The sequence below is a fragment of the Plectropomus leopardus genome, chromosome 2, assembly GCF_026936395.1.
Source record: "Plectropomus leopardus strain MGB_pleo_1.0 chromosome 2, ASM2693639v1, whole genome shotgun sequence".
Taxonomy (NCBI): domain Eukaryota; kingdom Metazoa; phylum Chordata; class Actinopteri; order Perciformes; family Serranidae; genus Plectropomus; species Plectropomus leopardus.
In genome coordinates, this window is record NC_142177.1 from 18,491,078 (window position 1) to 18,518,667 (window position 27,590).

The 27,590-nt window shown below is 39.8% G+C and overlaps 1 protein-coding gene across 2 annotated transcripts in view; it reads right to left on the reverse strand.

The window, feature by feature from the left end:
• myh7ba (myosin, heavy chain 7B, cardiac muscle, beta a) overlaps positions 1-20,456 on the reverse strand; it is a 46,786-nt gene extending 26,330 nt beyond the window's left edge. Inside the window, exons 1-39 of one of the 2 annotated variants that reach the window (XM_088087026.1) lie at positions 20,396-20,456; positions 19,956-20,117; positions 19,332-19,435; positions 19,065-19,208; positions 18,727-18,883; positions 18,062-18,089; positions 17,653-17,749; positions 16,858-16,950; positions 16,368-16,431; positions 16,177-16,275; positions 15,991-16,094; positions 15,731-15,869; positions 15,186-15,304; positions 14,712-14,861; positions 14,337-14,507; positions 14,068-14,247; positions 13,847-13,979; positions 13,693-13,769; positions 13,237-13,324; positions 13,042-13,159; positions 12,830-12,953; positions 10,598-10,734; positions 7,692-7,947; positions 7,353-7,595; positions 7,062-7,238; positions 6,827-6,972; positions 6,650-6,740; positions 6,179-6,568; positions 5,960-6,086; positions 5,745-5,863; positions 5,422-5,618; positions 5,147-5,330; positions 4,805-4,970; positions 4,070-4,194; positions 3,851-3,966; positions 3,563-3,755; positions 3,246-3,449; positions 2,861-2,986; positions 2,515-2,685 (exon numbers count right to left, since the gene is read on the reverse strand). In XM_088087026.1, coding sequence (XP_087943152.1) covers positions 2,515-2,685; positions 2,861-2,986; positions 3,246-3,449; positions 3,563-3,755; positions 3,851-3,966; positions 4,070-4,194; positions 4,805-4,970; positions 5,147-5,330; positions 5,422-5,618; positions 5,745-5,863; positions 5,960-6,086; positions 6,179-6,568; positions 6,650-6,740; positions 6,827-6,972; positions 7,062-7,238; positions 7,353-7,595; positions 7,692-7,947; positions 10,598-10,734; positions 12,830-12,953; positions 13,042-13,159; positions 13,237-13,324; positions 13,693-13,769; positions 13,847-13,979; positions 14,068-14,247; positions 14,337-14,507; positions 14,712-14,861; positions 15,186-15,304; positions 15,731-15,869; positions 15,991-16,094; positions 16,177-16,275; positions 16,368-16,431; positions 16,858-16,950; positions 17,653-17,749; positions 18,062-18,089; positions 18,727-18,883; positions 19,065-19,208; positions 19,332-19,435; positions 19,956-20,052 — 5,454 coding nt within the window. In that variant the 5' untranslated portion in view covers positions 20,053-20,117; positions 20,396-20,456. Of the gene's footprint in view, positions 1-2,514; positions 2,686-2,860; positions 2,987-3,245; positions 3,450-3,562; positions 3,756-3,850; positions 3,967-4,069; positions 4,195-4,804; positions 4,971-5,146; positions 5,331-5,421; positions 5,619-5,744; positions 5,864-5,959; positions 6,087-6,178; positions 6,569-6,649; positions 6,741-6,826; positions 6,973-7,061; positions 7,239-7,352; positions 7,596-7,691; positions 7,948-10,597; positions 10,735-12,829; positions 12,954-13,041; positions 13,160-13,236; positions 13,325-13,692; positions 13,770-13,846; positions 13,980-14,067; positions 14,248-14,336; positions 14,508-14,711; positions 14,862-15,185; positions 15,305-15,730; positions 15,870-15,990; positions 16,095-16,176; positions 16,276-16,367; positions 16,432-16,857; positions 16,951-17,060; positions 17,085-17,652; positions 17,750-18,061; positions 18,090-18,726; positions 18,884-19,064; positions 19,209-19,331; positions 19,436-19,955; positions 20,118-20,395 lie in introns of those variants that run through there. The other variant, XM_088087023.1, reaches the window with a different exon arrangement.
• Positions 20,457-27,590: the final 7,134 nt, after the last annotated feature.

Consider the following 27,590-nt stretch of genomic DNA (forward strand, 5'->3'; position numbering starts at 1 on the left):
GGCCAAAAACAACTTAAAACAGCATGTCGAAAAAATGACCAAAAAAGCAAGGCTATAGTATGGCAAAAATGTCAAAAAATGACATGTCCCAAAAACAGCTGAAAACACCTCAAAACAGCATGAAATAGCGTGCTGAAAGATGCTATAGCATTAAAATTTGCAAAACACAGCCAAAAACAACGTAAAACAGCATGTTGAAAAAATGACCAAAAAAGCAAGGCAAAAAGTATGGCAAAAATGTCAAAAAATGACATGTCCCAAAAACAGCTGAAAACACCTCAAAACAGCATGAAATAGCATGCTGAGAGATGCTATAGCATTAAAAAGTGCAAAAATGGCCAAAAACAACATAAAACAGTATGTTGAAAAAATGACCCGAAAGGCAAGGCTATGGCAAGGCAAAAATTTTAAAAAATGACATGTCCCAAAAACATCTGAAAAGATGTCAGAACACCATAAAGTAGCTCGCTGAGACACGCCATAGCATTAAAACGTGAAAAATATTGCCAAAAACAACTTAAAACAGCATGTCGAATAAATGACCAAAAAAGCAAGGCTATAGTATGGCAAAAATGTCAAAAAATGACATGTCCCAAAAACAGCCAAAAACACCTAAAAACAGCATAAAATAGCGTGCTGAGACACGCCATAGCATTAAAACATTAAAAAATGGCCAAAAAGTACTTAAAACAGCATGTCGAAAAAATGACCAAAAAAAGCAAGGCTATAGTATGGCAAAAATGTCCAAAAATGATATGTACCAAAAACAGCTAAAAACACCCCAAACAGCATAAAATAGCGTGCAAAAAATGGCGAAACCACTTAAAACAGCATGTTGAAAAAATGACCAAAAAAGCAAGGCTATAGTAAGGTAAAAATGTCAAAAAATGACATGTCCCAAAAACAGCTAAAAACACCTCAAAACAGCATAAAATAGCATGCTGAGACACGGCATAGCATTAAAACGTGCAAAAAATCGCCAAAATCAACTTAAATCAGCATATCTAAAAAAATGACCAAAAAAGCAAGGCTATAGTATGGCAAAACACTTTGAATTTTTTATGTCATTTTGGATGGCTTATGGCCTTTTTTGGTTGACATATACTCTGTTCATACTATATTTTATGCTTATTTTATGCTTTGAACATACTAATCTCCTAGTTTTTTAATGTTTTTTGGACAACAAATTATACTCTTATTTCTTTAATGCTTTTTTAACATATTGTCATACTGTACTATGACTTCTTATGCTATTTTGGATGACATTTTACAGCATGACTTTTTTATGCTTTTTTTGGATGACAGTATGCTATGACTTTTTTTACATAGTTTTGATCAACATAGTATACTGTAACTTTTTAATGCTATTTTCGTCAACATACTATGACTTTAGAAAGTGTTTTGGACAACATACAATACTATAACTTTTTTATGCTACTTTGGTCGCTATACTATGTTATGAATTTTTCTGGACATATTATACTATGACTTTTCTATGCTTTTTTAGATGACAGGCTATAGCATGACTTTTATGGTATTTTGGTTGATGTACTACACTGTGATTTTGATTGATTTTGCTTTTTTGGGTGACATGTCATCAAAAAACATAAACACAAAACCAGTCATAGTGTAGCATGTTAAAAAACCTGTCATAGTACAGTATAAAAAAAACCTTAAAAAGTGTCGTATGATAAAAATAAAAAGTCATAGTATATTACATTGAAAAACTATAAAAAGTGATAGTGACACTATGGTATGTTGTAAAAACTGCTCGAAGTCATTGTTTACTATGACAAAAAAGACATGGTATAGTATGTATGTAGTACATAGTATGTAAAAAAGAGTAGAGTCGTAGTATGACAAACAAAACTTATGATAGTACGATGATCTAAAATCATGGAAAACTGTGTCGAAAATAAGGCATAGTATTTCATAGATTTATGCCCCATAGGGGATGAAACGGAGTAAATACAGCATAGTATAGTATGACAAAAAAAGTCACAGTAAAGTATGTCAAATAAGTCATGGTATAGCATGGCCAAAAAAACCATTAAAAAAGTCAAAGCATAACATGACAAAAAAATCATAGTATTGAATGACCAAAAAACTCCTCAAGACATCATAGCACAGGATGCCAAAAAAGTCAAAGTACAATTTGTCGAAAATAAGTCACAGTACAGCATTAAAAGAAAAAAACTACAAAAGTCATAGGACAGTCTGAGGAAAAAAGTCATAGGCTGAGATGTCGAAAATAAGTATTACTGTAGCACGTCGAAAAAAAACAGTTGATAAAGTCACAGTATGATGCGAGGAGAGTAAAACATGTAAAAAATGTTTAAAATGGTTTAGTATAGTATGTAAGATAACGTAATCATACATGCGGTTTACAAAGCTGTGGTATAGTATTTATTTTTCAATATATGCTTTTTTTGATAGCCTTGGACCGTCGTGGTGTGCATTTAATTATTCTCTCTCAATGGTGATGACAAACATTTTATTTGTCTGATCTCTCACCCTGGCCTCCAGCTTCTGGACCTGCTTCTTGCCACCCTTGAGGGCGATCTGCTCAGCTTCATCCAAACGCATCTGCAGATCCTTTATGGTCTGCTCCATGTTCTTCTTCATCCTCTCCAGATGGGCGCTTGTGTCCTGCTCCTTCTTCAGCTCCTCTGCCATCATGGCTGCCTACAAGAATTAAGGATAAGTGGTAAATGAACATGAAGTCATGTTACAGTAGAAAAGAAATTACGGAGTATTACAAACACAGTGAAGGTTGGGTAGAAAACCAGATCAATATCAAACTATCTGCAAATTTGTTTTTTCCAGTTATGCAATAGTGTAACTATCTTACAGATCTTACATCAGTGATGGCCTTTTTGGCCTTCTCCTCTGCATTGCGGCACTCCTGCACGGCATCATCCACCTCATTTGACAGTGTGGACAGATCGTTCTCCAGCTTCTTCTTGTGGTTGATGAGCCCAGTGTTCTGCAGCAAAAAAGAGTCTTGTTTTCAGTTTGCTTTCTCAATTTCTGAAACTGGGATTCAAAGGACTAACATACCATCAATAATCCGCCCAGGTGAATCAGAGCATAACAAACAGGCAAGAATTGCTTGTTTTTGCAGAACATTTTCAGCTAACAACCATTAACATAAGTTATCTTGAAAAAAAGTGACCATCATTTTATTTAATTTAAGTGATTTAATTGTCATGCACTGCAGGGCAGTTTTAAATGCTTCTTCCTACTTGGGAGTGCAACAGGTTGACTCTCTCAGTGGCCTCCAGCAGCTCATGTTCAGCTAACTTGCGTGAACGGTCGTTCTGCTCCAGCAGAGCCCTTAGCTCCTCCACCTCAGCAGTCAGTAGGTTGTTGCGGCGCTCCGTCACTGCCACCTGCTCCTTCAGCTCCTCGTTCTTGTGAAGAGTGTCATCCAGCTCCAACTGGATGTCCTGGGTGCACAGATTATGTACAAGTTTAGATTTAGATGGATGAAATTTATTCTGTGTACTAATGTATCTAAGGAATCAGGTAAGTTCACCGACCGGCTGCTGGATGGACTCACCTTGATCTGCACCTGCAGGTTTCTCAGGAGTTTCTGGGACTCTGCAGCCTGCCTGTTGGCATGATTCAGCTGCACCTCCATCTCATTCAGGTCGCCTTCCATCTTCTTCCTCAGGCGCACTGCCTCGTTGCGAGACTTGGCCTCGGCATCCAGGGTGGCCTGCATAGACTCCAGGGTTCTCTGGTGGTTACGGCTACAGACAACACGGAGGGACCATTGTTTGTACGAAGTGCTGTTGGAGTCACAGACCTGCTATATAGGACAAGAAAAGCAATCATTGAATCTCACCGAAGGTTGTCAATTTCCTCATCCTTTTCCGCCAGTTTTCTGTCAACGTCAGTCTTGATTTGGTTGAGCTCCAGCTGGATGCGGAGAGTTTTGCTTTCTTCGTGCTCCAGAGTGCCCTGAGAAAGACAGACATTTAATGCTGGAGGATATCCTGCAGGTCCAAAAAATATCCCCTGACCACAAGAAGGAGGAAGAGCGAGAACTCAGCAAACTGCTTACTTCAGCTTCCTCCAGGGCAGCTTGAATCTCGCTTTTCTCCATGTCCAGACCCTTCTTAATTTTCTCCAGCTCGTTGATGGTCTTCGCTCCCTGACTGATTTGATCTGTCAGATCAGCGATCTCCTCTGGGGGAGTAGAGATAGATTTTTTGTTTTTACATTTTGCATTAGGTCGAGGTAAATCTAATGATATGGTTTTAAAGGTCTATCATATATGATTTAGGGGGAAACATTGGCAGAAAGTAAATACAGTGTGTTTTCATTAGTGTATTATCGCTTCTTAAAAATTGTTGTGTTCTTGTTACTTTACAATGAGCATTTCATATCTACATACAGGAGCGGGTCCTTGTCTATGCAAAAATTGCAATGTTGCACAGCCACGTTTCTACAGAAGCCCAGAACGGAGATGACAAACACTTGATCTAGAGAGAGTCATACACGCTTTGGTGGTTAGAAACCCCTCCTTTTTTATGTTAAACTGCTTTATGAAGTGTTTTTCCCGGTTTCAATCACCCGGGCTGTTTGTTTTGGAGAGGAAGAGACCTCTATGGATAATTTGGCTCCCTGTAAAAAAACTCATGAACACCAAGAATTCTCACCAGGAGAAGTTTCAGCTGGTTGCAATCTGCAACCCTCACCACTCGTTTCCACTAAATCCTCCTAAATTTTAAACACTGTTCCTTTAATGAAGCCTTTTTAACTGGGTATTCATGATGTGAGCTACAACGTTAGGTACCTTGGAGGTTCTTGTTCTCCCTCTTCATGGTCTCAAGATGATCGAGAGTCTCCTCGTAGCAGTTCTTCAGCTTGAAGAGCTCTGTGCTCAGGCCACGAGACTCTTTTTGAGAGGCCTCCAGCTCTGACTGACACTCTTCATACTTCTGTTTCCACTCAGCCAACACCTGGAGGGAACAAGACAGAGGAGCCAAGATCATGAGTTGGTGTCAAAACCCAATCCTACTAAGGCACCAAGTAATAAAATGAATGTACAAACTAACAATTGGTAATCTAACTAACTAGGGTGATTTCTTTTAAGGGCAGCAAAAGCAATCTTCTAATAGTCGGCATCTGCTAATACCTTGTCAAAGTTGCGTTGCTTCTTGTCCAGGGCAGCAGCTGCAGCATTGGCGCGCTCCAGATCAATGACCAGATCCTCGATCTCTGTCTGAAGCCGATGTTTAGTCTTCTCCAGAGAGGAGCACTTGGCATTGGAAGCCTCCACTGTCTCTTCAGCGTCCTGCAGACGTGTCACCAGCTTCTTCCTAATGAGAGGCAAACACATTTGGTGCTCATGCGTTCAAACGACCATTGGTTACCATCAGATTCTGCAAGTCAAAAATATATCTCACTCACTTGGCCTCCTCCAGCTCCTCAGTCCTCTGGATGGCGTCAGTTTCATACTTAGTTCTCCACTGAGCCACCTCAGCATTGGCCTTCGACAGACCTCTCTGCAGCTCAGCCTTGGCCTCCTGCTCCTCATCGTACTGTTCTCTCAGAAGATCACAGTCGTGTCGAGATGACTGCAGCGCATGGGCCAGGGCGTTCTTAGCCTTACGAGACAAATAATGATGGTAGAGAGCAGTTAGTCAGAGTGGAGTAACTCTAGAGTTTCTGCAAAGGTATCTGCCAGTTTTGTGAATAACCACCACTGATTGATGCTGTGATCAGGAGCTCACCTTGTTCTCCTCTTCAAGCTGTTTCTTGAGCTCCTCGATATTCTGGCTGAAGGAGTTTTTGGCACGCTGGAGCTGGGAGACCATCGATTCCCGCTCTTCAAGCTTCCTGCTCAATTCGGCTATGCGGGGAGAGGAGGAGAAGAGGTGTCTGTGTTATTCACCGACCTGTGAAATCCATTTGTGAGATTTTTGATGAAATGAAAAATGCTCTTTACCACTCTCAGACTGAGCACGGGCCCTTTGGGTGCTGGTGTCGTTGAGCTGCCTCTGGAGCTCCTCGACCTTAGCTTTAGCCTCATTCATTTGATCTTCATACAGGCGACACATCTTCTCTGAAGTGGCCTGGAGCAAAAAGTGGGACATTTTTTATGCTTCATCTAGTCTAGTCCCATACTACCTTATATCTTTTAGTGATTTTATCCTAATTTTTCTACCTTTCCCTTGGAGAGCTGCTCCACAGTGGAGGCCAGATCATCCACCTCCATCTTGGCCTCACTCCTCTCCTTCTCCAGCTTCTGCTTGACACGTTGCAGGCTATCGATCTGTTCGCTCAGCTCTGCGACACTGTCAGCGTGCTTCTTCCGCAAGGCTGCCGTTGTGGCCTCATGGTGCAGCATGGCTTCCTCCAGGTCACGACGCAGCTTCAGAAAGTCCGTCTCTCTCTTCTTGTTGATCTCGATTTGGGCCGAGGTGGCCCCGCCAGCCTCCTCCAGGCGCTCGCTCAGCTCTTCGAGTTCTCGAGCAACATCGCCACGCTGCTTCTCCACTTTAGCCCTGCAGGCCCGGTCGGCCTCCAGCTCCTCCTCCAGCTCCTCTGTGCGGGCCTGAAGAAAAGCAATGGTCAATTATTTTGTCAAAATTATGTCATAAATCTGTTCTAGTAGAGATTAAGAGACTAATTTCACCTGCAGCTCTTTTATCTTCTTCTGGAGCTGATTGACCAAAGCTTGCTCATCTTCAATCCTTGCGCCAATCCCATTAATTTCAAAGTCTTTCCTGGTAAAAAAAGAAGTATTTGTCAATCATTGTTCATCTCTACTTAATAGCAAGATCATGTTTTATATGGATATATGAAAACTTACTTTTTTAGGAGCTCTTCAAGTTGCTGCTTGTCATTCTCCAAGTCCATAACCGACTCCAAGGACATTTTCAGGTCTCCCTCCAGTTTACGTTTGACGCGTTCCAGGTCCATACGAAGTTTCTTCTCCTGTTCCAGTGATCCCTCCAGCTGATGCACAGAGGAAAGGTTGAAAATTTGACATATGATGCATATGATATTTCAACACTTGTGCATTTATAGGCTATAAATAAACTCACATCATCTACTTGTTGCTCCAGCTTTGCCTTGGCTTTGGTCAGAGCATTGACTTTGTCTTCCTCTGCCTGCAAGTCATCCAGAGTCTGCTGGTGAGCCTCCTGAAGAGCTTTCTTCTCTTTGGTCAACTTCAGGATGGTTTCATCCAGAACTGCCATTTCCTCTATCAGGTTCTTCACCTGTAAGCCAGAGGAAGAAAATACATTAGACACTCATAAAATCAGAAATATAAAAAAGACATTTATTTTTGTGGCCTCTTGGCACACGTTTCACTCCTTTACAAGTTTCCTTACCTTGTTTTCAGTGGCATGTTTCTCCTTTTCCACTTTGGCTAGAGTGATCTCAAGATCATCAATGTCTTTCTTCAGCTCAGCGCACTCGTCCTCTAGCTTGCGCTTCTTGGCGAGCACATTAGCGCTCATCTCCTCCTCGTCCTCCAGCCTCTCCATGATTTCTTTCACTTTGGCCTCCAGCTGGATCTTTGTTTTGATGAGCAGATCACAGCGGTCCTCTGCATCTGCAAGATTGTCTTGCTCCTACACGGGAGAAAGAATATGCATCCAATGCACTCCCACACCACTATCTGTTTTTCCAAAAGCTGAATGTGTGAATATGTGACGAGTGCCACTTACTGCCTGCAGCTGGAGAGAGAGATCATTCTTCTCTTGGACCAGGCTGACCTGCCTCTCCTCCAGCTCTTTGCGCTTGGCCTCAGATTTCTCCAGAGCCTCCTTCAGCTTGGCCATCTCATCCTTCAGAGCGGCCAGCTCTTTCTCGGTAGCAGCACTTTTTAGTAGAGGCTTGATCTTGAAGAAGAGCTTCATCCAGGGCCAGTGCTTGACGGTGTTGAAGGCCCTGATGTTCCACTGGATGATCATCAGAGCCTCCCTGGAAAAAAAGAAAGGGATTGGAAGAGTGAGGATTTTTCTTATAAACACGGACAGTGATTCCCCATCAGGTATAATTCTACTTCAGGGGATACGTTTGTAATTGACAGAAGGTGCGTAATTTGAAAAAAAGGGTGGAAAAGAAGAATTATGTGGTGATTAAAGTATATATCCACATATTAAGTCAGCTGAAACACTGGAACACAGCAATTTGGGATTGACAGTCCATGAAACTAATTAACAAGTGAGTAGAAAGGTCTAAACCAGGGACACTCAACTTGCTTTGACACTTAAGTTCATAAGTTATAAGTTCATAAACAAGCATTAATATTAATATATAAATAACTAGCCCCTATCTCTGTTGGATGATTCACAGGATCCTCCCCTGGCACACTTTGTTTATTGAACACAATATATTTTCATGCTTTTAATGCACTCTGACACCTTATTAAGCAAAAAAATAAAATAAAATTACCAGTGTGAATCAATTTATTTTCATTGTGAATTAGGAAAGGGTTGTCAGGCGAGCGCTGTGTGGCCCCGGGGACCCTTTTCTAATAAATGACGACTGCACAATGCATTTGCCCACCGACCGTATGTTGAGTATCGCTGGTCTTAACAGTTCACTAAAAGTGTTGGATAAATGGTTAGAAATAGTTAAACATCATGAACTATCTCCCTGTAGAGACTGTCAATCTATTAACAAAAGGATTCTCTTTCTCATCCTGGAAATCCTCATTATGAAATAATGATATTAGAAACTCCTTCTTGGACTGAGGCACACTAAAAGTGACATTGCCAGCTGCAGAGGGACCTGAGTATTGTGTCGTTTGCTCAAATGAAATGGGGTGCTTTATTTTTTCTGTTACTGTCTGGACAGATAGTCTATGGCTGTTTTTGTGTATGTTGTATGATGTAAAACCTGATTTTTTTAGTATGTGAAAAATGAATAAAACTAATATAATAAGGCTAAAAGTAATAACTGAACAGTTGCAATAGTAAGCTAAAAGTGTCGTATGAAACAACACTAATAAACAGTTGAAAAAGTTAGAAGTCTGGGTTTCCCTGCTTAGGCTGCTGCCCCCGCGACCTGACCCCGGATGGATGGAAAAGTTAGCTAAAAGTATTGCATAAAACAATAAAGTAGTGATCTAAAAATAATAAACAGTTGAAATAGCTAAATGTCCTGTATGAAATAATAGTTGAAGTAGTTATACAACTATTTCAACCATTTATTAATGGCTTTAGCTAAGAGATAAAACAGTCTGACTAGTTGGACAAAAGTTTGGATAAATGGTTGTAACACGTTGCTTCTGCCATTAATAGAACAAATGCAAACTAGATTTAACCAAAAACTGACAGTTCAATTGTATGAAAAAAATATTGTTAAAATCTTAAGTTTTACATGGGAAGTAATACCAAAATAATTACACTTAAATGCACACATTTGCAAAAAGTCTAGTGGTGGTATTGTTGAAGTAGTACTTGAGTTCATCTGGCAGCACTGTGAAGGGGGACCACAGTTAAAACCAGCAGAAGTAAAGTTCAGATCAAGTTAGGAGACGAAGGTCAAAAAGATTTATCGTGGAGTTCCCCGTTTATTTATTTAGTTACTTATTTTGGCACTCATCCTGCTGCTATCCTCTCTTGTATCTAATCATACACAGGGGGAAGTGTAATGAAATCATACACCTAATGCTGCTTTTGATGTTTCATGACTGTGACCAAACAGGGATAGCAAATTGATTCGGTCTCAGTAGAATGGCGTCTCGCAGCCCTAAATATGGACCCCGAGCCGTCTAGTCAAGGACTCCCTGTCAGTGTTTAGAGGGTGAGTTTGAGTGAGCGTGAACACGTCGGGGTGGGAGGTGAGGGTGGGGGAGCTGATTGCATTTTTGACATGACTCCATGCCGGGTGCCTCTCAAAGGTGAGCGTCTGTGTTTATTTAGAAACTAAAGCCCTCTGTCCGACGGCTGACTTTAATCCTCTGTCACCCGCCACATATCCCATCAATGCACTCACTTAGAAGTACAGGCGCCGCGGACAAAAGGGGCCAGGGGCCATCGGGCATCCAGGGAGGGGGCCGGGGGACTGTATTTTTAGGGCGGGCCCGAGCAGCTGCCACTTGACACATGTCACCACCTGGCTCTGAGGACACCGTCAGCATTGTTTAATTTAGAGAGTGGATGGAGAGAATGGACCGGGACCTGCGAGGGGGGGGGGCGGGCCCGTGTGTGTGTGTGTGGGTGTGTTTGTGTGTGTGTGTGTGTGTGTGTGTGTGTGTGTGCATGAGTGTGTGTGAGAAAGAGAAGGATGGGGTCCTTATTAACAGAAGGGCCACACACATGCCTGGTAACCATACATGGGCAAGCACACGCCTCACACACGCCGTTAACACTACCCTTGCATGCCGCACATACTGGAGCGAGGGAGTGAACACTAAGGTATAGAGTGTCACAAGCTGACGGGCTCGCAGCTGAGTGTGTTGCGATTGAACCTGTTCAGAAAAACAGCTGTTGAGGGGGTGCTTTTTTTTTCTTTTGCACTCATGTCTTCACCTTCCTGTGAAGTATTAAGCTTCAAGACTTCTTAGATCTCATGTTCTTTTAAGTTAATAAAAAAGTAATCTTGTCAACAAAAGTCTTCTTACTTCATTTCCATGATCTTATTCAGCTCCTGTCTCATGATTCTGCCACGAGCGGCGGCCTGCAGCAGCGTCAAGACTTTGGCCAGACGCTCATCCCTCAGCTCTTCCAGGTGACCCAGAAGGCCAGCTTTGAAGAACACCTACATGAAGCCAAGGCACCGGGGGTGGGGGGTTGGGTGGAGGGTGAAACAATGATTAAGTGTTCGATATCACTATATAAATATATATAGTTTTAAAATTATTTTTCTTTAAACAGCAGTTTATATTACAAAACATAAATCGAAACGGACAGAGTTTCATTTCCCCCGCTGTTTCGATTGTCTCTAAATTTAAGAACATGGTACAATTTGGGAGCGATAAAGTGTAACCTAAAAAATATGTTAGAGGGAGACTTAAGAAATAACAGAATAGCAGTCAGTGCAATGTGCTTGAATAAAACAACATAATTGGGTCATTTATCTGATACTTCCATGAAATCTTATAGGGTCTTATTTATTTCACCCACTTGGTCCAAAACTTAATGAACACATTAGGAGTCAACAGATAATATGTCTGGACAATTATTGGGGCCAATATTTGGCATTTTGATGATTATCTGTATCTGCAGTTTATTTTAATGATCGATGAAAAATTTAATCAATTAAAAGGTGCAAAGAAAGTGTCAACATAGAAAGAACTTTTACTTTGTAGTTATTTTTATTAATTTTCATTTACATTTTCACTTGACTTTATATTGTATATGATGTTGAAAGTTTCAACATCATATTGATGTTTGACATTTGCTAAAGGCATTTAATCAAAGTTTTGTGTTGGAGTTTGTTATATTCCAAATTCTAAATATTAACAGAAAGATTTTCAGTTTTATTGTAAATGGATATCTGTTCCAAATAATGGTTATCTGTCTCATTAACTACAAATAAATGGTATCAGCCCTGAAAAACCAATATCGGTTAACCTCACTAGAACACATTTTTTTCAAGATGAAGCTACAAAGTAACCTTTTTCATAACATAAGTATAATTTACTATATCTATCCACTCCTGTAATGTGAGGGATTCAGAGAATAACAACCTTTTGAGGGCTTTTTTGCTAACAGATATCAAAATACCAAACATATATTATCTGTACACTTTGCCTAAAAAAATCAGTCAGAAAAAAAACAATGTGGAATATACATCACTATATTTTTAAAATGAAAAGCCTAACTAAAAAATAATGTATGATAAGACTTAATGAATTCCACACCGTGTAAATTTACACATTACTGCAGCATGCAAATTAGATTAAATATTAAAAAAAATGTTGTACACTATATACACACGTTCACTTATACAGATACTGTACATCCATGACTAATAGTTGCATAGTTGGAACTGTGAAAACTAACAATCAATCACTTACACTAAGAGAAGATATTTTTATTAAGATTTATTACTTGTTAGCATTAATGAGCGTTCCACTACTTTTGGCAGAGACTAGAAATTACACTACACTTTTTTTTTAATTAAATAATTCAATTACAATTACTGAAATTTACATGAGCTCATTGCTTTTGTCTTAATATCAGCAGAAAAACACAGCATGTTCCCCAGATTTTTTCTCATGTTCTCATCTAAAGTCATCTAACCTTCAGCAGTGCAACAAATGAGATCGATCAATTAATAATCACCATGAGACTGTCACAGAACACCATAGCGGACAGTTCAGGTATTTTGAGGCTTGCTCTCATGAAAATATAAATGTAATTTTTCTTCAGGAACAAATAATATAGTCGTGAGTTGTAGTCTGTACACAGGTAGAAGAACTTAATCCGCATCAAAACATATCTATTGTGTTGAATTGTTCCACTACTTACTTTTCATCACAGTGATAATGAGTCCAATCAAAGGTAAAATTTGACATCTTGTCCCACACTGTGCCAAAGCTACACTAAAATAATAAAGCTTAATGTGTCCATTAATAAGTGACCAGAAGCAGATATTTACAAGAAACACAAAAGTTACTTAAATTCAGTAATTTGACAATTCAATTGTTCAACAATTCAACTAGTTTTGAGAAAAGTAAATATGACTAATTACTGATTTCGAATAACTTGCACAACACTGATTATCACATGCACATTTAAAAAAATACCATCACACCATCCAATTTTTAAATAATTTTTAATTTAGTTTTTTGCCCCAAGATATTATTTGCCATTCACAGCTCTGTTTTACACAATCTGCTACTTCCTACCTTTGTGTGTCCAAATCTATACTGGTTGTGGTCGATATCCAGGGAGGCCAGCAGCTTCTCTGCAGCTTTCCTGCTGTCCATAAATTTATCATCTGGGATGGCATGGGGGTGCAGGATGCGGTAGCTGAATGGATGGATAAAAGGAGTGTTTTAGGACAGATTATCACTGTGGGCCCATGCCATGTAACAAAGTGATCTGACGAGATCTGTACCGCTGTTTGAATTCAGCGTAGAGGATGCGGTTGGGGAAGCCTTTCCTGCAGATCCTGATGCCTTCCAGCACACCATTACAGCGCAGCTGGTGCAGCACCATGAATGCATCCATGATCCCTGCACAGAACAAGTTTCAAAGATGAGCCATATTTTGTTTAGCTCCTGATGATGTGCATGAGTGTGCTGTGCATTACCTGGAGTCTTGGTCTCATTAGGGATGATGCAGCGGACAAAGTGAGGCTGGGTGCTGCGGAGGTTGGTCATCAGCTTATTCAGGTTTTCCTGTAGGGAAGGAGAAACATAAATCAAGTTAAATGATAAAAGCTTGACTACGATTAAAACACTGCAAACAAACTCATTGCAAAAAATTAAATCTTGATGTGAAATGTTTTATTCTGCAGGACTTTTTGCTCCTCACACGTGAAAATCCTTGATGTAAAGGCGAGAGGAGCCAGCACAGACTTAAAGTGATGTTCATGTGATCATTGCCCTAAACATCACTGCAAGTCTTAACTGCCTCCGTCCCAGCTGTCCAATGATGCCCACAATTTCTTGCACTACACAAAGATCTGAAAGATATTTGGAAAAACCTCTGTCTGCATTCACCTGCATCAGTAACAGACCATTTCACCCTCTGATGTCAGTCTCACCTTGTGAAGCTGAGACACGGTCTGGAAAGAGGCTGCCTTCTTCCTCTTTTCTTTGCCACCAGCCTTGTGTTCGGGCACTGCGAGGCAATTAGCAGAGTGATTAATTTAAACTCCTATATGCTACCATCTTATGTCAGAATCCTGGTAACTGTACCTGAGTCTGAGGCGATATAATTCTCATACAGAGAAGCTAGCAGCTTGTTGGAAGACTTCCGGAAACACGCCACCACCGTCTCGTTCAGCGGGTCTTTATTTTTGTCCAGCCAGCCAATAATGTTGTACGGTACCTAGAAAGAAACAGCAGGGGTACCCCTGTTATAACTGAATTCTGTTTGTCAGAATTAATTTTTTAAGACTATCTCAGAGCACACTTACCACTCCGGCATAGTGCACCAGCTCAAAATGCGCCTCGTACTTGCGCTTCTTGTCTGGCCGTGGTTTTTGGAAATTAGGTGACTTGCCAATGTGATTATCATACATCTTGGCTTTAAAGCTGCTGTCTGTAGCCTTTGGGAACATGCACTCCTCTTCAAGGATGGACATGATGCCCAGAGGCTGGAGAAAGAGCAGAGTGTTAAATAAGTCTCCATGAAACGAATGTATGATTCAACTTTATCCATTGTAGATAAAAAAAAATTCTTTACCTTTTCAATGAGATCAATGCAAGCTTGGAGGTCCAGCCCGAAATCAATAAAGGTCCATTCGATGCCCTCCCTCCTGTACTCCTCCTGCTCCAGGATGAACATGTGGTGGTTGAAAAACTGTTGCAGTTTCTCATTTGTGAAGTTGATGCACAGCTGCTCAAAGCTGTTGTACTGCAATGAGAGAGTAACAGGTGTTCATGGAAAGCATTAGAAGTGAACAGCATGAAAAACATGTCACGGACATTCGTCTTGCCGTAGAGCAAATTCATCAAAACAAGAAAGACTGAGGCACAAATAAAATACCATGGCCATGGAAACAGAAAATGACTGATGGTAATTTGTTCTGAAAAATAACTGCAGTATGGATCAACTTACTTCAAAGATTTCAAACCCAGCGATGTCCAGGACTCCTATGAAGTACTGGCGAGGCAGGGAGGTGTACAGGGTGCGGTTAATTCGTCCCACAAGCCATTTGAACATGCGGTCATATGTGGCTTTAGCCAGAGCACCAACGGCGTAGTTAACCTACAACACCCACGCACACACACAGGAGGAATACAGCTGTCATTCACATGAATAGCTTCTGTTGCTTAGATACCAGATTCTACTGTGTGAAGTGGTGAGCGTATTGATCGACGGGAAGAAGCCGTCCCTCATCAGCATACTAGTAATCCAGCAGAATGAAGTGAAGCTGAACACGCTGAATTTTTTTCTGCATTTCAAACTACAGTTCTGCTTTCATGTGTTTGATTTGTTGCACCTCATTTTTCAACTTTAAATCACAGAAAAATGACCTCACTCCTTTTTATTCAGATTATTAAATCAAACAAAACAGACAAATCTCCTCACCTGTTCGACATTCTGTCCCTTCACAACATATTCATTTCCCACCTTCACCCGTGGGTGCAGGAGGCCCTTGATGAGGTCAGCTGAACTGACGCCCATCAGGTATGAGGCCTTGTCCGCACCTGGTGACCAAACAGGACAAAAAAAAAATCTGAAATTTTCTTTTAGGGAACAGTGTGCAGGATTTACTGGCATCTAGCAGTGAGGCTGCTAAATTAAAACTTCTCCCGTGTGCCAGGCATGTAGAAGAATTACAGTGGCCAACGTAAGAACGTGAATGACCTTCAATAGAGCCAGTGATCAATTTGCACAGTCTGGGCTACTGTAGAACAACAAGTCGAGCGCTGTGGGAGAGGACTCACTCCATAAGCAGATATAAATATTCGAAGGTAATGAAAACAAAATTATTTTTATTTTTAGGTGATAAAAAAGTAATAAAAACAGGAATATTAAGTATAATTTTTAACAATATAGCCCCTAAATCCTTCACACTGGACCTTTAAATCAAATGGTTGTTTGTGCGAGAAGTCTTTATTACTGGTTCTTACTTTCAGTGCCATCAGTCTCCGCCTGCTCCTCACGCTGCTTTTGCTTGAACTTCATGTTGCCGAAGTGCATGATGGCTCCAACTATTTTATAGCAGCCATACTTCTCGTCGGCCAGGAAGCCGAGGATGTCCATAGCGTGCTGTAAAAAAGCCGGGATAAATCATCTCACTACTTCACAAACCTATGTCTAATCTAAATCAATGCGCTCTATTAAAAAACAGCTGGATTTCTCCCCATCTGGACAAAGTAAAAGCTCTCACGTCAGTGGCCATCAGCTCCTGTCCATCATCCATGTTCTCCACGGTGGTCACACCCTGGGAGCAGAAGTGGTAGTCGTACGGGTTGGAGGACACCAGCAGCATGTCTGGAACAAAGAGTGCACAGGATCATCCCGCAGTCCTGCAGTACTTTGTAAATAAATATCAAAACCAGCCAGAACGACTCACCTAACAGTTCGGGTTTCTTCTGCGACATGATCTGGTAGTAGATGTGGTAGCTCCTCTCACCGGGCTGCTGAAATATGACTCTGGATTTTTCCAGAAGATCTGACGGGCAGAAATGAGAGTAGCATGTTAGACATGGGAACAAGAAGAAGAAAACTGATGATGATGGATACAATAATTGACGATATACTCACATATATCGATATCAGCCGAGGCTAGTTTGCCTGTAGGTCCAAAGTGGATCCTGATGAACTTGCCCTGTGGGGAAAATATCTTTCAAATGCTCCAGAAATCCAATCCAGTTCAATTTAAATACACAATTTTCTAATGGATCCTTAAAAAGTCTTAAAAGGCATTGACAAATTTATGCTAAAAACAAGGTCTTAACGTGTATTAAAATGTCTTAAATCATTTTTTCAAAGTCTTAAAAATGCTAAGACATGGAAAGTAAGATTTTATGAATCATTTTTATCTAGCCTTGTATTGTAAAATCTCAACAAAAAAAATCTCATCTATTTTTTGATTTATTTTTTTCCTCCTTAATTAATTAATTAATTAATTAATTTGCAAAATTGGTCTTAAATGTATTCCTAAAGGCATTTACAAGGTTTTAAATCTAACTTGATTTAAGCTTTAGAAACCCTGATACAGTATTCTACATAAGGGCGATTTACGGGTACTCACAAAACGGGATGAGTTGTCATTTCTTAGCGTTTTGGCGTTACCAAACGCCTCCATGGCAGGGTTTGCCTCAATGATCTGATCCTCCAGAGTCCCCTGGGAGAGAAAATGAAAGTTAAGCTGTAAAGATGCCCAGAGACAATGTTTTTTAAATCACTGTTAAACATAATGTAGCTGCATTGTGTTTTTCTGCAGCTTAAACTCACCCCTGTTTTGGTGGCAGGACCTTGCTGTAAAAAAATAAAACGAGAAACCTGTGAGTGTCCCATCATATAAAGCATGATTGAATAAAGCTCTCACAAGCAAAGGGAAACATCATAACCAACTGGAAAATTAGATAGTGGTTGTTAAAGCTGTGATAAAAAAAAAATAAAAACCCAACAACAATGGCCACCTTGTTTTATATGATGAAGTGTGGTGCACGCAGGGGAGAAAAAGGAAAAACAAAACACAGAAAATTCAAAAGCAAAACTCAAAGCAAGGGGAAAGATAATGGAAAAATTGGAGCCAAAAAAAAGAAATGAGATGGAAAGGGAAAAATAAAAATAGTTAAAAACCAGTAAGAAAGAGTAAAGTGGCTGGAAAGGGCTACACAACACATGAGGGTAAAGACTCAGACATGAATGTAATCACATTCACCATTTTTACAGTGAGAAAAATGTATGGACATGGTTTAAAGGGGATACACTGAAGGAATCCTGGGACCAAAAAAAATAAAAATAAAAAAATATGAAGAAAATAAAAATAAAATACAGGAAAAAAAGCTGGGAAACCAAAATGTTGCCACATCAGCCTTACTCCTTTTTTGGCAGTTGTTTCCCCAAGAGCTGCCACAATGGCAAAATACTGAATGACACGTTTCGTGTTGACAGTTTTGCCAGCACCGGATTCTCCGCTATAGGAGTGTGAAAAAATAACAAAGTGTACAAACAACAAGTAAAAACTGGTGGTCACAAAACTGGTAAAGGCGGTGTAAATTACAATAATTACACATCTTGTTACAAAAAGAAAAAAGTGAAGAACAGATTTATGCAAAGCCAAAAACTTTGAAGGAAAAAATATAAAATCTTTCAAGTGGCTGTTTGTGAATGGCCTATGTGTTATGTGGTTGTTTATACAGTTAAAAGTCTGTTTCTTCTCTAATTTGTGAAAAGACAAAAAAAAAAAAAAACCCAAAACAAAACATTAATTTGAATTTACAACTTACGTGATGAGCATGGACTGGTTCTCCCGATCTGAGGAAGAGAACATACATATGACAGATGAGTATGCACAAAAGAAACTCCTTGTTTTAACTTTAAAAAGTTAGTGTACGGGTTGCCTTAAAAATTTAAGCTGACTGCACTTGAGTAGTCATTTTGAAACTAAATAATTTAGGTACACCTGAATTAAGATAAAGTTTATATCACCAGAAAAGTTTATTTGCTTTGAATCATGACAAAACTCATCTCTTAAATCTAGTTTCTGGGCTGCTTTAAAATTTTAAGTTGACAGAACTTAAATCATAATTTTGTAATGATTCAAAACAAATAAACTTTTCCAGCTAAATAAATTTGATCTTAATTCAGTTGTACTTAAAACCTTTAGTTTACATACACTAAAGTATTTAAGTACAGCTGAATTATGATCAGGTTTATTTGACTAGAAAGGGGTTTTTTTCTGTTTTGAATCATGAAAGAAAACTACCTCTATTTATTTTCACTTTAAATAGTAAGTGTCCGGGCTGCACTTAAATTTTAAAGTTGACTGAACTTAAAAGAAAACTTTTCTTTTTACACTTTGCACACTTAAATTCAGAGCATTTATATTTAGTATTTGTATGAATGTCCTGATGTGTATGCATGTTGTTATAATATTTTAGGGTACACTCACTGCGCAGCATGTCATTATATGCACTGTCTGCGATTGAGTAGATGTGTGGCGGTGCCTCAGAGCGGCGTTTGCCTTTGTAGGCAGCAACCACTGGGGCTGTGTAGACGGGCAGCCATTTGTATGGATTCACCGTCACACAGAAGAGCCCGGAGTAGGTCTGAGGAGACAAGACATAACCCACTGTGATGCATCACCTAAAGGCAAAGTGACCCGTTGTGCTACTGACAGGTTGACATTGCTCTGTAACTCTGTAATTTAATCTGGGTAATGATGCCTCTTAAGGGAACATGGAAACATGTGAGAGGGCAAGTACCGTCGGTCCATAAAGGGAGACTCACATAGATCATCCAGGCAGAGTAGCGTTTGCGCAGGTTGAACAGCACAGACGCCTCATTGAGGTGTGTCAGCATGGCCATGTCTTCGATCATGTCATACTTTGGAGGGTTCATCTGCTGGAGGTCAGAGTCCTTCACTGTCAGGGTCTACAGGGGATGGACGCAGGCAGACATGAGGTCGAGAACATGGGCTTATACTAAAGTGCTGAACAAGAGCTATAATAGTCTAGGTTTTCATTCATTACTGCGTGTAGAGGAATGATCACTTACTCTCCCATCTTTGGTTTCAACAGTAACTTTGTCACCATTGCGCTCCTTGATCTCAATCTCAATGTATGCCTCTTTTTCATCAGGGATCCAGGCTCGCTTCTTACCTGACAGCACAGCAGAGGGTGTGCAGTGAGTGGAAGGATGACATGAAGCAGCAAAACTCTCGTAGTACAAACGTTTGTGGACAATTTAAAATATACTACATATATGTTTGTACAGAAATGCACCAAATCATCACCAAATAAAAGAAAGTACTACACAAAACAGTTTATGTGGCAAGAATACTCATATCAGCAAGTGTGTCATTGTGGAAATTGGTCCAAAGCTTTACTTACATAGACTTTTCAAAAAACAAGTTCACAATTAAATAGTGTTAAATTGTGACATTTTACTCTCATAAAAGACTAAATATTATCATATATATTTATGCATCTTTCCAGACTTTTAATTGTCTCCTTAAAAACTCTGCAACAAATGCAGCTGCAATAACAAGCAGCAATTTCACACAATCGGCAGAATTTTCCCTTATTTAAAAACAGATACGAATGATTGAATCAAAAACTGAATTAATTTCTTAAATATGAATTGCCCTATAAAGTTCCAAACTCTCCTTATTAGGCCTACCGTCAAAAGGGACGGTGTGCGCCGCCATCAGCTCCAGGTCCGTTTTGCGTAAAAACGGTGCAGCCTCCCCGAAGTCCTTCATGTCATAGCGCGACATGTTGGCAGCTCCTCGCCGGCCCCAAAAACCGGGCACACCAGTGAGACAGAGGAGATGAGGAATTCCTTTGGTGAGAAAGCAAAGCTGTGCGTTAGGGTCAGTGGTTCTTTACATGTTACAGCTGTTGTTTTTCATACTTCAGCCTTCCATGAAATCACTGCTTGTGCGTAAAAGGCGCAAATCCACTATCGCCAAGTGAGAACAAAAATAAAGAAACCTACAGCGCGTTAACTGACACGTGCCAGCAAAAGTAAACAGCATTAATACACTGCTGTGACTGAAATGAATACTCTACAAGTCCCTTTAAAAGGCAGCCGACGCGCCTAAAATGTGATCAACCTACCAAACAAAGGCAAAAAGTTGTCCACTGACCTTAGGACCACCACAACGAAATAACAGCCTGTGGAGATGTGCCCCCCTTTATACTGTGTTTCTCAAGGTCACGGTCAGTGGACATTTGTCCCTCATTAGCATATGCCACCTCCTCCGGCGCCTATTGGTGCTGAGCGCCTGTCTCAATTGACACAAAAGGAAAGCTACGTTTTTGTCATTGCGCTAAACCCAAGCCGGCTATTTTTGTATCCCAGTTATTTCATGCACTGTACACACTGCAAGGGAGTGGGACAGAGTTGCATTTAGAGCATCCCTGTGGGGGGGAATTTTTTCACTCTGTAGATTTTGAAGGGCATCATTGCCTAAACCAGGACACTGATTTGTGTCCACACCTAAAAACAAAAACTGAAAATTTAACTAAAATATTCTCAGAAATCCACTTAACTATATGCAGCAAATTTCAAAAGAAAATGAAAGTTACAGTCAGTAGAACATATCCAGAATTTGGTTGTTGTTTTTATCCACCTTCCATCTCCTAATCAACAGAAATGAACCCTTCCCACTTTGTGTGACTGCATGCTTTTGAACTCACGTTGGCCTCTAAGTAATAGCCCAAAGTGCCAACAGGGATGTTTGCTATTGTGTGTGGCCACAGAGGATGCAACCTTAGAAGAGATTATTTCAGGAGCTGTGTGGCATTAAACATGCTACTATAAATACACAATATTATATTAATAGAGAGAAACATGGCGAGTGGCCCCTACCACACAATGAAGAGCCTCCAGTGAATTTATAAAAGCAATAAACATGAGTGACAGTTCATGCAAGATGTGCAATGAAAAATTTTTAAATATGATTTTAGTTTTTCAGATTTTTTCTGGGAAGCTGCAGCCAGAAATTTGTAGAGCTTCAGCACCCTGGGCCTCAGATGAAAATAAGCAGTATATTGCTAACCATCCGCTGGTAGCACTTTGTGTTCTGTTGTCATACGTAGCTGCTGTAATTTTGCGTGCCCAGTAAATCTGGCTTGAGCAGTACGCCTCTTACACTCTGGTTCCACCAGATCTGACCTTCAGAGCAAGGGGAGAGGTTGGTGCCTGGTATGAGAGCAGGGTGACAGTGCAGCACGGGGGGAGGGAAAGGGGACCACAGTTTCTCAGAATAGACAAAGCCAGAGTCCAGCATTCCTGATAGGGAGATTGACTGTTAACTGTTGGCTGAGTCGAATTCTGAAAAAGCCACATTGATAAGCCGAAAATGGTTGTTTGCTGCCAACGGAGGCACTGTAACTTTTACAAACCCTTAGAGCCAATAGGCCGAATTTTAATCCAAAAGACAGCTCTATTTTGTCTCAACACACAAAAACACACAGAGATAAACAAGAAAACAAACTCCTAAATGTCTTGACTTGAGGGGCGGCCATCTTTGTTGACGCTGTTATCTGTTGCCGTGGCAGACGGAGAGGTGTTTCCGTGATGGCTCAAACTTTCTTGGGCATCAGTTAGATAGAGCGGGCCTGAGCTATTCTGGGACAAGGGGCTCTTCAGTGAGCCAGAGGCTGGTTTATGTACTATGTCACTTGCTGCACCATTTCAAAAGCTGGCATGCTGATAACACATGAGGAGGAGATGAATCCCAAAGTCCCCAGAGCTGACGGCTTTAAATAAGTCCACATTCTCCGGCACGTAAACACACACACACACATTCGTAGTGAAGTGCATGCAGCAGCGTTAGCGTAGTCCCCCAGCACATCTCTCTGCACCGCTATACTGCAGCCCACTGCAACAGCTGACTTCTCGGAGCCACAGCTCTTCTTACATCCCCAGTGTTCCTCAAAATCATTTAGACCCTAATGTGGCCAGGCCCATCAATGCCCATGTTTTCATTATTGGACATTTGTGCAGCTTTGAATTACCTCCCAGTATAAAATGACCAAACCAGTGAAGTCCAGCTGTAGGCCTCAGCCCCAAAATGCCGGGACCGGGTCTTCAGGTCATTCTGGTGCATTGGCCAGCCGACAGTTTGGTGATGCGCAAGCGAGGAGCCGACATTTTGGGCATCAAGACTTGATCTGGGGGTCTGTCACAGTTGTTTTAGATCATCATGCACCGAATGCCAGCAGGCTTAAGCAGCAGGATGGAGAGAGATTGGGAATTATGACTGCAGTCATTCTCAGCAGTGTTTAATCGCACACCACACAGTCACCTCTCTACATGTTCGGCTCCAGCACAGGTGGGACTGTTCATCAGAGGCGATACTAGATGTTACTTCACTAAAATGAAAATACAGCTTTTAAAATTAAAATCCTATTTTCTATATTGAAAAAAATGAAGTAAAAAAGACAATGTAATTGTTAACATGTATTGTGATTTCTTTTGACTTGTCTGTTGTTACCTCTAAATTTAAAGCAGTTTGGGATGCATGTCTTATTTTTCAAAACCAAAAATGAATTGCAAATATATATATATATATACACATATATATACATACACATATATATACAGCAGTACATAGTTTCCATATCATTTTAAATAATTCAAAACTATGAGTTTCCTAAAAATCTGGGTCCTTTCAGCTTAAGGCAAGTTAGATTTCCAACTTTAAGACTTTTTAAATGCCATTCAAAATTAAATTCAATATTACAATGACCTTTTTTTAAAAAAAAAAAAAAAAAAACACCCCAAAATGATAGATAGACAGACAGACAGACAGATAGACATTACAATGCATTTTCAGAAAAAAATCCTTTTCTAATTGATTAAAGACTTTTAAATAGTATTTAAGGTCTTATTTTTAGATTAATAAATGTAATGCCTTTTACAACTAAGAGTTTGCAGGAACCTTGAAAAATGCATTTATTGTAAGAAAGGAGAGGAATAAAGTTTATAATTTATTATTAGGCTCTTATATTTAAAAAATAATGATTGAAAAGGTCCACTTGCATTTCTCTATGTATTAGGGTTGCAACTAAGGATTATTTTTATTGTTGATTAATCTGTCAATTATTTTATCAATTAATTGACTATTTGTTGGTCTATAATGTTAGAAAGTTGTGAAAAATGTCAATCACTGATCACAATGGCAAAGATGACATCCTCTAATGTCTTGTTTTGTTCACAACCCAAATGTATTCAGTTTACTGTCATAGAAGAGTAAAGAAACCGGAGAATATATTTACATTTAAGAAGCTGGAATCTGGGAATTTTGACTGTTGTCACCCCAAAAAAACCCAAATGCAAACTGATTAATCGATTATGAAATTAGTTGGGAATCAATTTAATAGTTGATAACCAACTGATTATAATTGTTGCATCTCTAGCATTTGTCTGTCCGATCTTTATTGTTGAACAACACACAAACTCTGAGAGACACCAAAGTCATGCAATTTTTTGTGTGTGAAAATATTACGAAATGTTACTATATTTGTATAAAACAGTGTGTACTGTATTGTGCTTTGTGCACATTTTGTCCTTGTTTTTTATATATATATTTTCTTGTTCATCTTTTCCGAACTTGTTTCCTTTTTTTAAATTTACTGTGAAAAGTTCTCTATAAGTCAGATTGCTTGTCGGCTCAAGAGCACACATATTAAGATCCTATCTTGCTCTATGGCAGTAACCTAAAAATGGGCAGTGGAGCAGTGTTTCATTTTGGATCAAAGCATTCATCGAGGGTGGATATTTCTGTAATCGCCTCGTGCCTGCCCACAATACCTTGCAGCAACTGTGTAGGCTCAGGTCTTAGCCGTCGGTTCATCAGAGTGGAGACGGGCTGACGCGTGGCACAAACACACTCTAAAGCCCCAATTAGTCTTCCACACCCACTCCACCCCCTGACATGCACCCATACACACGCAGCAATAACACACGGCAGAGTTAATCAGTCTTTTAGCAGGCTGTTTGGGGGTTTGATACCTCAGCTATTAGCCTCTGGCTCCAGACAATACCCCCTCTCTCATTGTACTAAGTTGTGGTCTGGGTCAGTGGGCCCGGCCTGCCCGGCCAGCCCTGCCCTCAGTATGCATGTCAGCCCTCAGCTGTCTTTCTATTTCAGGAGCATGGAGGCATACCTCGGCCCAGCTGGGGCATCAGAAACAATGGGCATGCTGCCTTATCCAAACACAGGCCCGCAGACAATCTGACGCACTCCAGGATCCCAGTAAGAGCCCCGCTGCAGCCCCTCCTGCCCAATAACGCACAAGTAAAGGGTTAACAAGGCTGCACAGACACTTAGACACATCACTCCGAGGCTTCCTTTACACACTACGATGATGAGCAATCCATCGCAAGGAGAGATACATTTGTTGTGTGCTGTGTGATAACAGATAGGAATGTAGTGAAGATTAAACACAGCTTCTCTCCGTTTATTATGCGACTTATTGTAGAAGCTGGTCAGTTTTTTAGGATGAGGGGTTGAAACTTGAGCAACACTTGTAGTATTTAATTCAACTTTATTGCAAGACAAAGGCGTTTCGGCTTGTGGACTTCATGAGGGTGAAGCCAAAATGTGTTTGTCTTGCAATTCAGTTGTTCTAAATACCACAAGTGTAGCAGCCTGGCCGATTATCGGGGCCAATATTTGGCATTTTGCCGATTATCTGTATCAGCATTTTATTTTAATGATCACTGATAAAATTCATTAATCAAATAGTACAAAGAAATTGTCAGCATGGGAGGAAATTTTACTTTGTAAAACCTCAGGAAGCTTTTTTATTTATTTATTTTTTATTTAAATTTTTATTTGACTCCATAAAACAAGTTGCTGGGAACTTGCTGTATTTGATGTTGAAAGTCTCAGTTTTGAGTAAACATTTGCCAAAAGCATTTAAACACAGTTTTGTGTTGGCGTTTGTTATATTCCAAATTCTAAATATTGACAGAAAGTTTTTTTATTTTATTATAAATGCATATCTGTTCCAAATATCAGTTATCTGTCTTACCTCCTAATAATTGGTATTGGCCCTGAAATTTTTTTTTTGGTGTGACCCATACTTGAAAGTAGGCAAAGTTGTGCCACAAATCCTTACCCTGCTTATACAGCTTTCAGGCTGACACAGGTATTTCTGATGTAGAAGCACATTTCCAAAAGTGTGATTAAAAAAAGATCTTGTCAGTCATTATGCACATTTTTTTATTAAAGAGTCAGTATCTCAAAATAATTAGTAGGCCTATCTTCTTTTTCCATGAAAATTTAGAGTTTATTAAATGAGGGAAAACCTGTTAAAATAGCTGACAGACTTTTTTTTTTTTTTGCCAGCTGTAGATGAGTATGCTTTTCTTTTTTATTCTTTTATTTATTTTTTATTCTGTTGTTTCACATTCAACATCACAGCCAGGCTAGACAACAGGGTAGGAAACAGTAGAATGCATAATGGAGGTAAAATAAAAAGAAATGGTAGTTACTTCTTATTTGTATGATACTTATTCAGGCTCTCTCTCAAACTATGTACCAACAAAATTTTGAACAATGTTCAAGCGCTTCTTGGACAGAGATCAACTGTATTTTGTGGCGGCCGGTTGTTGCATCTCACCAGCAAAGGGGCTAAAATAAGCACGTCTACCTGGGAGTCTTATTTCCATCACTGCAGATTTGAGCTGGAGCTGATAAATAACTGTGACTACTGCATTATTATTTGTCCCCAGAGAGAATGCCAGTTTTAACCTTTCCAATCAAATACAAAAGCCAAATGTTAGTGGCACAGGGACTTCACTATCTTTTTTTTTATTATTATTTTGAGTTTTTTAAGTCAATATTTCAAGGTTTCTCATAATTTGAGATACTATATCATTATTTTGAGATACTAACTCATAATATTGATAAAGTTACTTATTATAATGACATGCAAGATCTTTTTTTCCTCACAATGGCAAAAATTGACTTCCACAGCTTCTTTGCAGTAGATCTTTATAGAGTCATTTGAATCTCTCAAAATTAGTCTCTTAATGCCATTATTAAAATTAAACGATTTCTATTTATATTTCTGAATGTTGTCTGCATGATGATTTGAAAAAAAAAAATAAAAAAGATGTCTATAGTGGGTTTACCCATTTACAGTAACATCACTGACACTTTAATGCCAGTGTGTTTCATACTGTCACGTCTCTACAGAACAGTTCACACAAAGATATATTTTTAATCTCTAGTATTTTGGTTCCAATGAAATCACTGTTTCTAAACAGCAGCCCATGACTTCAGTTGCTCTGCTTGACTTTAAATAGACTTGGACGGGAAACCTGTCTAGCTGCTTGGAAAGACCTTCAGTTAGTGACCTACAGCATCTCACTGTCAGGGGTGGACATAGTTCCACCTAATTTACTGTCAGTCCTGTTGGGGGTCTGTTAAAGACGACCACGGATGCAGGTGGCAGTGCTCGCCCTCTGACCATAATTACTGTTTAGACAGAGCTGCTGTCACAATGAGAAGCATTTCAGTGAGCTGCGTGGTGACTCTTTCACAGTTTACACAAGCTCCAAGCCATCCTGTATTTCTTTTATACACACATTCACCAAAGTGCATGCATACACGCAATCACTATAACCACCTCTCAACACAGGGGACGTCACCTGTTGCCTGTGGCAACTGCTCATACACACAGAGGAGAAGTGGCCGACTGGCAGCTCTTGTGTCACACCATCAGATTGTGAGTTCAATTGATTTACTTGGTTGCCAGGCAAGAAAACTGACACAGGTCAGTCAGGGGAAATATCAGCTGAGGCAGAGAGACGCTCTGTGAGCAAACACACTGACGTGAGAAGAACTGCTGGCCTGCTGGTCGTCCCAAGGATCTGAGGGATATAAATAAGACAAACAAAAAACAAACAAAAAAAACTCAAGACATATCTTTTTAGCCTGACTTATGCTTCATGTTGCTTCATCATTTGTTGCCTCTGTTTTTAAGGCTTAACTTTGGTCCTTTGTAGCCTACTATTTTTTTATCTCAAGTTTCTTGTTCTTTAGAATTTTATGTTAACCCCTCTTTTCTCTATTGTAATAATTTTTAGGGTTTTTTTTTTAATCTAGTTTTTTGTACCCGTTTTTTTTTTTTTTTTTTGTGCTGCAATGGCCTAACAAATTGTATAATGTCTACTGTATCGCCGAAAATGTCCCCAGAAGTCCCCTGAGTAAAAGCAAATGTCACAGTCCTTTTCCTGTTTTCTATGGACATGTCGCACTAATTTATAAGCGTTTGTGTATTTCTCCTGCAT